The sequence below is a fragment of the Gadus macrocephalus genome, chromosome 14 (assembly GCF_031168955.1).
Source record: "Gadus macrocephalus chromosome 14, ASM3116895v1".
NCBI classification, from domain to species: domain Eukaryota; kingdom Metazoa; phylum Chordata; class Actinopteri; order Gadiformes; family Gadidae; genus Gadus; species Gadus macrocephalus.
In genome coordinates, this window is record NC_082395.1 from 19648136 (window position 1) to 19660713 (window position 12578).

The following is a 12578-nucleotide window of genomic DNA, read 5'->3' on the forward strand; positions in this document are numbered from 1 at the left end:
CACAGGGCAATGGATCATTGCCCTTCTTCCAGCAAGGAGTGTTTGATATGAGCATGTAATCTAGGAGCATGTATGTCGCTCCTATCTTACACAACAACAACAAGATACAACTCAAAACAGCTCGTTAATAAACGAAAGACAAATCAAAGAGCAGTGACGCGCAGGCCAACCGACGTTCCTCAAGTCAATTCTGCTGTCTCTGATTTGTTTTTTATTTTTTATTCTCCTCGTCTTACCTTGTCTCCACGCTGGGTGTCTGCAGGCTTCTATAATATTCCCCCAACACACTTGAAAACGGATGACATACCTTTCTGATCTGCTGATGGAAAAACACACCACTAGAGCTTTCTGCTCATATTTTAATGAGTTCATTGATCATTTGGTGCTTAACTTTCTGTAAGTTATGGTTTCAGGATTAAGTAATGGAACGTATTTATCAGCTATGACTAACAATTAAAAATACTAGTTTTGTTGCAATTAAATCAAAGTTTGCTCTGAAAATACGATAGAGGGAAAACATCACAGCAGCAAGCAACATAGAATAAAAATAAAATGTTCCCAGAGAAGGCAGTCAGAATTCAGCCAAACAATAACCACTTCATGAATAATATCAAGGTTAACCTCAAAATAGGCCTATATATACACATGCAAAGCCTGTATGACATTCAAGATGTGGATGCATTAAAATACACAGTAAATAATAGATTGGGTCCTTAAAGGTCTGCTTCTCCGTAGCAACTGTTAAGCAAGACTAAAGGGCTGATTATGGTTCCACGTTGACGCAATGCGAGGACCACGCAGACGCTTCACGCTTATATCATCTATGTGTTTTCAGTCGTGAACCTGTTTCTGTTCTGCGTCGGGTTTGAGTGGCAGCCCTTTCTGCTGGTCACCTCAACTCCATTTTTGATAGGCGCACGTCAGGCCCTTGCAGTGAATGCAAGGAGTTGCAAGGACATAACGGTTCCGCAAACCCCCTTGCGTTGCGTCGCCGTGGAACCATAATCAGCCCGTTACGCAACACCCTTCCCGATCTATACGTCGACCAAGCACGACTCAGAGAGAGCTGACCTTTCATCTCATAGCATGGGAGGAATGCAGCTAGTCACGTTAGCTCTTAATGCTAACCTGTTAACGACCCTAGCCGTGCTCCTGTGACCTTTGTATTGTATATCACATGCCACATCTGAACCTAACAAACAGGATTCACACACCAGCGATGGAAGCACAACGGAAGGCAGCGGATGGGGAATTCGACCGCCACTGACCCTAGCTCGGTCTTTTTTATTTTCTTTCAGCTGCATTTGCATAAGAGCTGACACCGCCAAATACCCCAGCAGGGTCACCCATCAGAACAGCACCGGATGGAAATCCTTTGATGTCCTCGGACACCCCGTCGTGCATTTTAATAAGTGCATTACAGCAGCACACATATTTTAATAAATTATCTAGCTTCATATCGGTGTCATCCGGGTGTATCACTCTTTTCACCTCTCTTGGTGAAAAGCATGCCTCTTCTGCCTTCCCTCTCGATCAAAGCATTGCGTTGCGCTCTGTAACCATGCAGTGTTGTGTTCTCTGTGCCCCTCCAGAGCCCCTCAGCAGCGTGTCCTCTCTGGAGGTGCACTTTGACCTCCTGGACCTCACCGAACTCACCGACATGTCCGATCAGGAACTGGCCGAAGTCTTCCCCGACTCGGATGACGAGAACCACAACGACTCTCCGGCAGGTAGGCCCTCATGAATAAAGCAAACCTCCGTCCGTCCGTCTGTTCGTTCGCTCCCCACAGTCTTATTGTGGTTTCCGAGAGGCCTCCTAATGGAATAATGGACAGCACATCACATCATCGTCATCATTCACATGAAGCTATATTTCACATCAATGGCAGGTTAAGCGCCTCTCTAACCTCTGTGGTCTCGCAAAGCGATGTTCAGTCGAAGCCTCCCGATCCCCCGTCCGCTGGAGTGTCAGCCAATCACGGGAGCAGCCAGCTCGTCTGGAGGTCGGTAGGCTTTAGAGTCGCTCAGGTTGAACCCAGAGGAAGCAGGGATCGAACCAGCCACCGCCCCCCAGTGGTCAGAGGACTTGCTCCTGTCCATAATACACCTCACAGGCTAAACGGGGTCTGGCCGGTTTGCTCAAACCCCAGGTTAATTGTTGACATTGTCTCTGTCTGAGATGTAAATAAGCCATGGTGTTTGTTCACCCCTCTCGCTGTTTGCACGTGTTCCGAAAGTGGGCGGTTGGTGAGCCATTGACATCCCTTATATTCCAAATACGCACCATCTTTGCTATGTCCAATACAAGAAGGAGCACACAAACTGCCCTGTCTGTGTACTTGAGGCAAGCCAAGGCAAGGCAACTTTATTTAAATAGTATTTTTCATACAAAAGGGCAGACTCAAAGTGCTAACTCCAATAGTGCTCACAAACAAACAAATCCACGAGTTTCCATTCTGGGTTGACCCCCCACTGCGCATGACTCACAGGCTTAGAGAATGAGGTGTGCAGCTGAACGCCAAAGGGTTAGTGCTAATGGTGGCTGGTTCCTCGCCGGGTTGGATCCAGGCACGGACCCTGAGTCATCAGCATGGGTCAATGGAGCAGACCAATCACCTCCCTGGGATCCATGCAGCGCGTCTGGACTGGATTGCCGGAGCCTGTTGTAGCAGGAGCCATGTGTAGCACACGTGTAAAGCGTTTATTAGGAAGGGTCTCTTTCATTCCTCTGGGAAATACATGTGAGTAAACAAACACGCCGTCGGTGAGCAAAGAAACAAAAGAAGAACGATATAAGAAAAAAAGCACAGCAGCGTGCTAGAATTAAGTTTAGCACGCGGGGAGAAAATTAAACTTCAAAGTAGCAGGCGACTGCATAAATGCTAACCTCCCCCACACTTTGCCCAAAGAAAAAGAACCAAAAAAAGTGCTATGTTTAATTGATGAGCAGAGTTCCTCAGGCAGAGAAAAAATACTTCACCCCCCATCTCTCTCTCTCTCTTCCCCTTCAGCCGCCCAACCCCCCGCGGTCAAACAGGAGACCGACTATCTACACATAAAATACACGGGGAAAAAAAACGCATTTCCAGTTCAGTGGGTCAGATGAGTTATAAGCCTACTTTTGGAATAACTCTTGGTATGTTACTGACTAATGCTAAGTCCTCCATGCAGGAAGAGAGCCATATACGGTGTACAGTGAGACAGGAAATTAGTTTTATTGATCAGCTTGGATGAGGAAGGTGTTGTCCTTCTATCCCCTCCCCCACCTACCTCTGTCTCCTGCTGCCTTTATCTATCCATCACACGTACACACACACACACACACACACGCACGCACATGCACTTATGAACATACATCCTCACACGTAGACACACACACACATGCACAGACAAACGAAAATCGTCTCACTCACACACACACACACGCAGAGACATCAACACATCGTCACACACACACGCACACACACGCACACATAGACATACCCACCTGCACGCTAAACCACACAGACTCACACGTGTGCTCACGCTCATAATCATACACATGCCTGCACATATATACTACACACACACACACACACACACACACACACACACACACACACACACACACACACACACACACACACACACACACACACACACATAAATGATCGTACATATCCACACACACACAAATGCAGACACTAACCCCCTTCTCTCTTTCATTCTTGCTCTCTACATCCCTCCCACACATATATCCTAACACACACACACACACACACACACACACACACACACACACACACACACACACACACACACACACACACACACACACACACACACACACACACACACACACACGCACATCCTAACACACATCCCCATACACATCCTCACACAGCCATGTTTTCCACTGATTCCACTGACCACGTGCTGTGGCCCCCTGGCGTACTGAGACTGTGAGAGGGCATCAGAAGGGTAGTGAGAGAGAGAGGGCGAGAGAGAACCAAAAAGGGTAGGGAGAGAGAGAAGAGTGAGAGCGACAGAGGGGTACTGAGAGAGAGGGAGGGGGCGAGAGAGCACCAGAGGTGTACTGAGGGAGAGAGAAAGAGAGGTTGAGAGTTCACCAGAGGGCTAATGAGCGAGTGAGAAGACGAGAGAACACCAGGGGGTACTGAGAGAGAGAAGAGTGAGAGAGCATCATAGGGGTAATGAGAGAGAGGACGAGAGACTACCAAAGGGGTACATAGAGAGAGAGAGAGAGAGAGAGAGAGAGAGAGAGAGAGAGAGAGAGAGAGAGAGAGAGAGAGAGAGAGAGAGAGAGAGAGCGCAGTGGGAGCAACATGCTGCAGATCCACATCTAAAATAAACGCTGACGAGAGATGTTGAGGCAGGGAAGACAAACATCCGGGACTTTGCACATTCTAGAATAGGCTAGGGTATGACTAGGGTATTACTAGGGTTCTGTAGGGTACTATCACGTTTAAAGTAGTGACCAATCTGAAGTCAGGCCCGCTCTTCAGGGAGTGAGGCAGGTCTTTGGAATATTCTAGTCACGTCGTTACTCAGGCCACAGCCCTTGATCAAATTATTGCATTGATCAAAAAGGTATAATTGTTTGTACTACATTGCATTTCCCGCCGTCTTCAAGGAAATACTTTGATCAGGCCACTTGCTGCGTGCTGTGTTGGTTGAGACTGCTAGTATCCTGTTCTCGCCACGTTGCTGGGACAGAGATCCTCGACCCAAAGGCTACTGAAGTGTAATGATTTCTTGATTCTTCATTTCATTTCATTCACCCTGGGGCTTTCTTGGGGCAAGTCTGCCTTCTCCACTTTTCCCTGCAGTTCATCACAAAGATACCAGGCAACGCTGTCCCCACTGTACGGACGGACGCAACACTTTCTAGGGCCGTGTTCGGTCGACCATGATTATCTTTTCACAGCCAAATAGCAACCAAATATCCTGACTTGCAGGATGTCTAAATCACTCCCGTCGAGACTGGGTCAGGCTCAGTGACCCCAGCGTGATGAAGGGGTGTAGATAGACGTATGCATGGTTGTCTATGTGATAAATCTGAGTAGATAGAGGTATGATAGAGGTATGATAGAGGTATGATACTGTAGAGGTATGATAGAGGTAGATAGAGGTAGATAGAGGTATGATAGAGGTATGATAGCGGTATGATACTGTAGAGGTATGATAGAGGTAGATAGAGGTAGATAGAGGTATGATAGAGGTCGATAGAGGTATGATAGAGGTATGATAGAGGTATGATAGAGGTATGATAGCGGTATGATACTGTAGAGGTATGATAGAGGTAGATAGAGGTAGATAGAGGTATGATAGAGGTCGATAGAGGTATGATAGAGGTATGATAGAGGTATGACACTGTAGAGGTATGATAAGAGGTAGATAGAGGTATGATAGAGGTAGATAGACGTATGTGTGGTTAGTATACGCAGGGGTATGCATTTACGGATCTGCATCTGCGATTCTACGTATAGACGGGTGAAAAGTATGTCTCGCCCCAAAGTCGGTGACACCTGGTGATGTTTATAATGTCATTGTCTCATTAGTATGACACACACGTATGACAGGATGAGAACAAATCCCCATACTTGACAACCGCCTCAGTGAGTCTACTTTTGATGGGCTCCATGTTGTTGGCAGGAATAAACCGGAAAAAAAACAGCTGGAAAAAAAACCTGGCCAATCACAGTCCTTACGTGGTGGCCGCCTCCATGTTGGTTTTGTTTTTGTGAACGACCTCTGTGAGCTCTGCTCGGGTGACTGTGTGCTACCCGGAGACACACTGCGCACCTCCATAGAAGTAGAACCCCCCCTCCCCCCCCCCCCGGTTGAGTCGAGAGACAATGTAAACATACAAACAGCTACCTAGCGTAAAAACACCAGCCCTCTCGTGCCTCCCTGCATCGTTTATCATCATTAACATCACAACCGCGACGACAAAGATAAATGAAGACGCACATCTTTTGGCTTCATTTTTGGATGCTCCTTGTTTACCGTCGCCGCAGCGTTTTGTAGTCGTGTGTGGACCGGCGTGTTATATGTGAGTTATGGGGCCCATTAGCCGTCTGTTCTCTGCCTTGAGGAACTGCACTCTGCTGCGTACACATTGGAAATGAGACGTCTAGCACCAGGAATATAGGTCCATCAAATCTAGTGCTTCTAAAAATACCATGCTAAGGAGGATGGGAGTGGATATTCCGAATCATTTTTTTGCTAAATTATACATTTAAACTGCCTTGTGGCAGTTTAAATTGGATCAGCTGCTATAGTGGGTGACTCCATATATTTATGCTCTGGATAATAACTACAAAATACTTTTTTACATATTATGGTGCAGTGGATAATTAAATGACAAACAATGCAATTCGCCATGTTGCAGCAAAGAGCCGTTTCTGCTGAGGCAGTTCAGCCCAGAGTAGCATTGTATGTTTAATGCATAACTTTTGAGCTCACCGTCATACTGTCCAGCCATTGGTTAAAAAACGTTCAAATTTCAAATGTTTCTACCACCCACACTGAATGGCAATATGAACCGACTATAAATCATAAAACAAGTTCTCGCTTTCAATGATTTCATACCTCACCTTGGGGGAGATTTCTTTGATACCCTTTTTTCTCCTACTCTTCTATTTGAACTGAGTTGATCCACAGCCTCCCTTCAAATCCCATCACCCTCCTCCACCACACAACCTTGCTGAGAACAGACCTCCCTCGCACCTTAAATCACAGACTCATCACCGGCATGTTTCTAACACCCCTCTATGTGTCGCTCCCAACACCTCCACAAAGCTGCTCTCCGCTGGTGGCAGTTAGCCCAGAAAGGATCCCCAGGATATGGTCTCATCTGTTACATATCAACAGCAGGCATGCCTCCCTTCAGGCCTCCCTGAGTCACGCGTGCTACGTGCTACGGCTGGCTCTTCCTGGCACTAGCCTACAGGAACAGGTGCAGCCGTCACAACAGCCAAGGCGATACCATCTGGCTGGAGGCTGTAGGCCTACATCTGGTGTCGCTATCTCCTGCCGAGCGATAGGCGTACTGGTTCTCCACTGTCAGGAGACTGACCAGCCACGTACAGAACTGTGACAATACATCATGCATTTTGACAGGTGAAACATGATAAATGGACCAATGTCTTTTGAATGTTTCTCTGCACTATTTAACATGCTCTACTAATAAAGGGGTGCAAACAACAAAAAGGTTGAGATCCTAATTATACTGGCTTCATATAAATGGGTCTGATTATCAATGACAGGCTTTTTTTGCGCTACCAGGGCAGAGCACCTATAGAAACACGTAATGTGCTCGATTAAAAGGGAAACCTGCACACTGTTTTCAGGCAAAAATATTTGTTGTACCCCGTTTGAGCCCTCACTGGTTTAAACCTGCTGGAAAGGATTGACCTTGTCACGCACTGAATCTCCTCCATCCCAGGTCGTTCTGTGTACCCAGCAGAGTGGATGGTAGACGTGCTAATGCATTTAGCCTGAGTGCAACTCTCACCACTACCTCCTCTGTGTGAGCCAGCGGTTGCGTTAAGATTCCCTGAAAGACACACTCCTTACTATCCTGATCTCTGTCATTTCCCAGCAGGACACCTGGCAGAAGGCTGAATAATTACAACCAACATCGCATACTGATTTTGGCATTAGTTGTTATGTGCATTTATGCTCTTAGTTTCACAGAACTGGTGTGAAATAGCTGTCTTCTGAGCCGTCTGGATGATAAAGACGTGAATGAATGAGTTGTTGAATTACACATTGTCGAATCTCTCTGCCAAAACAAGTGTGATTCGTAGCCAATGTGACCTGCATGTGTAAATGTAATCTCACTGGCAGTTAAATTGCCCACAGAGGTAATAGTAGGGTGGTGGTGTCGATGGGAGCGGTGGGGTTGTGGTGATTGGGGGAGAAGGGTGGGAAGGAGCTGAGGTTAGATCAAAAATCGAAATGATGAATCCAGCCTAGAGTTTCTAAATGCGGGCTCCTAAATAATTGAGCCTTCCTTAATCCCGACAGGAACCTGAGCACGGTCCCTGGTGGGTAACCCAGGCCTCCTCTGAGCAGCTTCCCCTTCAGAGCGCTACTCCCCTCGTCGTGGGCTGGTTCATTATGCTCTCTCTGGACCTCCTTTACAGCCCCTGATCTCGTATTCTGTTTATGATGTCAATCCACTCAACCACTCAGGCCCTGCGTTGGGGTCTACTTCTTTGTTAGGGTGGCTCAGTAGTAACATCAATTACGCATTGACTTTCACTAATGATCCAAGGAGGATTTTTTATTATTTTCTGTATATATTCAGTACACGTATAGTTTATATTTAGATGGGTTACATACATGGGTTAAAAATGCCAAAATGAGCCAAAAGGCTGTATTTCATCTGTAGTTCCCTGGCACTCAAAAACACAATCACAGAGTGTTAGTTTTATTTTGGTTGCATACCCCACACTCGCACAAGCAAGTGTGATGTGGGTTCTGACAGCGTTCATCACCCTTCACACTTGCCGCTATAGAACCGAGCATTCAGTATTTTCTCTAACCGTTATGCCTGTCACAACCTCTTAGACCTTTAATATTTCTATATTTCTATCATGATTCCCATATCTCTGTTAATGTAATCTATGCAATATAGAGTCAACTGAATAAAAAAAAGCCTAGCAATGTTAACCCGGTGAAAACGTGTTGAAAGAAGGATGATATTATTTCAGGTGACGTTTTTAACACACGTCAATATGTGTCGTAAACTAAGTGCTCAGACTATCATTGACCGGATTTAGTCCCCTGGGGGGGGGGGGGGTTGTCTAGGAGAATAAAAGAGGAGAGAAGCCAATACACTGGGTTGTCCACTTCCCCACCTGTTTGTCATTAACCCCCTACGGTAGCAGAGGGCAGGCAAAGTGGACAACAGTGGACAGCCATGGGGTAAATGGGCTGCTCACAGCAAGGCGCTGCCTGAAATAGGCCTGGGGTTCTCAGTGGAACATCTGTGCTTGGGATCCATGAAGGTTAAACTAGCGTTGGTTTGAAGGGAAAACAGCTGTGCTTTCAAGAAGATAAACTCAACGATCGAGAATCTCAGCCTACCTGCTTAGCTCCAAACTGCCCTTTCACGGAGAATGTTTGGTGTACACCGCACCTCCCTCAGAGGGGAACCGCCACGCCCAGAAAAAGAGATTGCTGCTACATGTGCACGTTGAGAACAAATCTGCAACCTCAACTGCGACCAACGGAGTACTAAAATCCCGGTTCCGTGACGTCAATGGTCAGAGTTTCCAACAAACCGCCACCAGAGCTGATGCTGCAGACCTGTGCTTTTTGAAGCAGTACCGTCTTATATTATGGACCAGCCAGTGTGACGGTCCCTAACAGCCTGTCAGAGCGAGGAGTCATTCGTCTGGCACCGGTCCCTGGGTGTCTGCCCTCTCCTGCTGTCCCACTGATAGAGGTACTAGTGAGGTGGCTCACTCCCTCTTGGGCAACGCTGCCACTAATGGCCAGCGCACCACCATCCCTAGAACACTGCAAGAGGACTCAAAGCAGGAGAGGAGAGAGCAGAGTGTGGTTGTGGGAGTAATGGTGCTATCCATTTGTATGGTACACCCGCCTGTACGAGTCGTAACGCGTAAATCTCCACGGTTTCTAGCAGCCTTTCACGGAGGAACGCCCCCTTTTGAACTCTCCCACTCGTAGCTCTGTGTTCGGTGAAGCTGACCGTACGACTCAACAACAAAAATGTCTGCGCCCGTATGGGGCTGTTTTATGTGTAACGCGTACCTGTGTAGTTGCTACTCCGTCTCTCACCAACTCACTCCCACACCAGAGACGTTCGGTTTCAAGAACCAAACAACAGTTGTCTTTGGAGTCATAGGACGACGGTACAACATTGCATGTGTTGTTGGACTCCGTCACCCTGACTCAGAAAAGCTGTTGTTGCAGCCGTTGTCTCTGGTGTTGGTTCGAGGGAGGAAGCAACATGTTGGGTGTAGAATCACATGGCTGCCAGCCAAGTGCCCAGAAGGGAAGGAGAAAGTGGGGGGATTTTGAGCAGACCAGCATTTGCTTTGGGTGTAATGTGTGTGGGTGGGTGGGTGGTTGCGTGCGTGCGTGCGTGCGTGTGAGCGTGCGTGCGTGCATGTGTGTGGTTGTTAGGGTGTGAGAGAGTGATGAAAAAGCTGATGGCTGGCACGTAATAATGATAGATAAAAAAAAGTGATAGTTTCACTGGAATGCAGCAGACTCGTTCTGTTAGAGATACACACAGACAGATTAACAGAGTACTCACACACACACACAAATGCAAGCAAACACACACACAAACTCAACCACACACACACACACACACACACAGTGTGTGGTACGAAAGACACCACCCTCTGTAGGCATGCTGATGAGCTAGTTGTCATGCTCATTAAAATCTAATAGAGACAATCATCAATCTTAGAAGAATCAATAATGTCATCTTGCTCACTTTCTCTCTTATGCATATGGATAAGTGCATCTCTATGAGCTCATGCATTATTCAGGGAGAACACCTCTGTCCCAGGCAGGGCCCGGGGAAGAAAAGCTTTGTCTTCCCCTTTAACAAATATTCACTGTCATCATGTGGAAAAGAAAAGGCACGGTGCCCTTGTGTTGGGCCAGTTTCCCTCTCTGGCAGGATAAACAGCACCACCTGGTGGTGTTGAGTATGCCCGACCCGACTATTACATTTCTCTCTAAATCTAAAGATACACCAAAGCATATTGCAAGTGTTATGTTTCTTTGTTGTTTATGTTTCCGTTATATAAGCGAGTATAGTTGTATTTCAAGTAGGTTAGAAATAATAAATGAATAATCAAGTAATAGCTCACAACATGTAAATACTGTGTGTGTGTGTGTGTGTGTGTGTGTGTGTGTGTGTGTGTGTGTGTGTGTGTGTGTGTGTGTGTGTGTGTGTGTGTGTGTGTGTGTGTGTGTGTGTGTGTGTGTGTGTGTGTGTGTGTGTGTGTGTGTGTGTGTGTGTGTGTGTGTGTGTGTGTGTGTGTGTGTGCGCGCGCGAGGTCTTGAAGTTCGGTCCACTCTCTCTGCACGTCTCAGTGCCTCTCCACCCACACGGTGTGTTTTCCTGTCATTGTGTGCAGGTCCCCACCAGCCCATCCTGCCACGAGGGGGCTACATGCGCTCCCCCTCCTGGACGCGCTGCAGCAAGGCGGACGCCCCCCGAGAGAGGAAGCACCACAGCGACTCCGACTCCACAGAGCCCTTCATGAAGCTGGAGCGGCCCAAGCAGCCCTGAGAGAACGAGAGAGAGAGAGCTGGCGTCGGCGTGCCCCCCCCCCCCACCCCCCCCAAACCCAACCCCACCACCACCACCACCACCACCACCACACACCCGAGGTCCTTTGTGCTACAGGGACTGTTTCAGATTGGGCTCTGGTACTAATGGTCTGCAACAAGGCTGATGGAATATAGAGAGGAACCATGCAATATGCAAACCCTCTCTTACTATCAGTTTGACTGCACTCGTCCATGCTCGCTCTGTCTGTCTGTCTGTCTGTCTGTCTGTCTGTCTGTCTGTCTGTCTGTCTGTCAGTCAGTCAATCTCTCTCTCTCTCCCTCTCCCTCTCTCAGCCACACTCATAGGAGTGTATAGGGAAAGTCATTGTTTAATTGAGGAACTGGGTTCTTTTAATCGCACTCTGAGTGAGTTGTCTGGGCTTTATTTAAAAACAGGGTATGTTGTCCGTGGGAGAATGGCCCCTCCGTTCCCCTGGCCTCTCAGGGGCGAGCAGCAGAGTCTGAATGGGAGCACAGTGTGTCTAGGTTTAGGGGCCAGCATGCAGTCTGGGCCCCTGTACCTCCACACCCTTCCCCAATGAGAGGTTAGAAAGAGTATTAATATCCAGCAATAGATATTCCCTGATTATCTGTGGAACACCCATACAGGACTAGAGCATGAGAACCGGGTGGTCATTTAAAGGCAACCACTGCTGGGGATCACTGCTTTTCGTTTTGTAACGTTTGTTGTCCATCAAACCTTCTCCATCTTCCGCGCGCGTGTGTGTGTGTGTGTGCCGAAGATTACCAAAACGAAAAACACAAAGATTGCACTCCTGTCTCTCCAGTTTAATTTCGGTGCAAGGGTTTTTGCCACACTGTGCTAACACGACCAACATGAAGACGGCTACGTTCAATATACTCTCTGCTCAATTCCATGCTTGACAGTATTTTAATTGTCTGAAAAGAAACCACAAGTGTGTGCCAGTTTACTCTTATTGGAGATGGTCATTGCTGCAATTGTTTTTCAGGGTCTGTTAAGACAGGGTCTGTTTCAGTTCTTGTACAATTTTACCACGTTGTTTTGCATTTTCAAACAAATATAATAAAGTGCCAACAGACTGCAGATATTATTATGCAACTCTCGTTTTTGTGCTAACCGGGAAGAGTACAGCACTTGCATCACAAAGCATGCCTGAGTATTAACTTAGGAGTTTGCTTCAGAGTCTGAGAATGATGCAACCCTAGCGACAATATGTTTAATATCTGTGTGATTCGTTTGGATAAAGGTGACGAATGAAAGCATT

At 47.1% G+C, this 12578-nt stretch overlaps 1 protein-coding gene across 4 annotated transcripts in view; it reads left to right on the plus strand.

Moving 5' to 3' along the window:
- dbndd1 (dysbindin domain containing 1) overlaps window positions 1-12404 on the plus strand; it is a 177088-nt gene extending 164684 nt beyond the window's left edge. For 3 of the 4 annotated variants that reach the window (XM_060072256.1, XM_060072254.1, XM_060072257.1), the window contains 2 exons: window positions 1593-1730; window positions 11136-12404. In XM_060072256.1, coding sequence (XP_059928239.1) covers window positions 1593-1730; window positions 11136-11290 — 293 coding nt within the window. In that variant the 3' untranslated portion in view covers window positions 11291-12404. The remainder of the gene's footprint in view (window positions 1-1592; window positions 1731-11135) is intronic. The other variant, XR_009529103.1, reaches the window with a different exon arrangement.
- The last annotated feature ends 174 nt before the right edge of the window (window positions 12405-12578 follow it).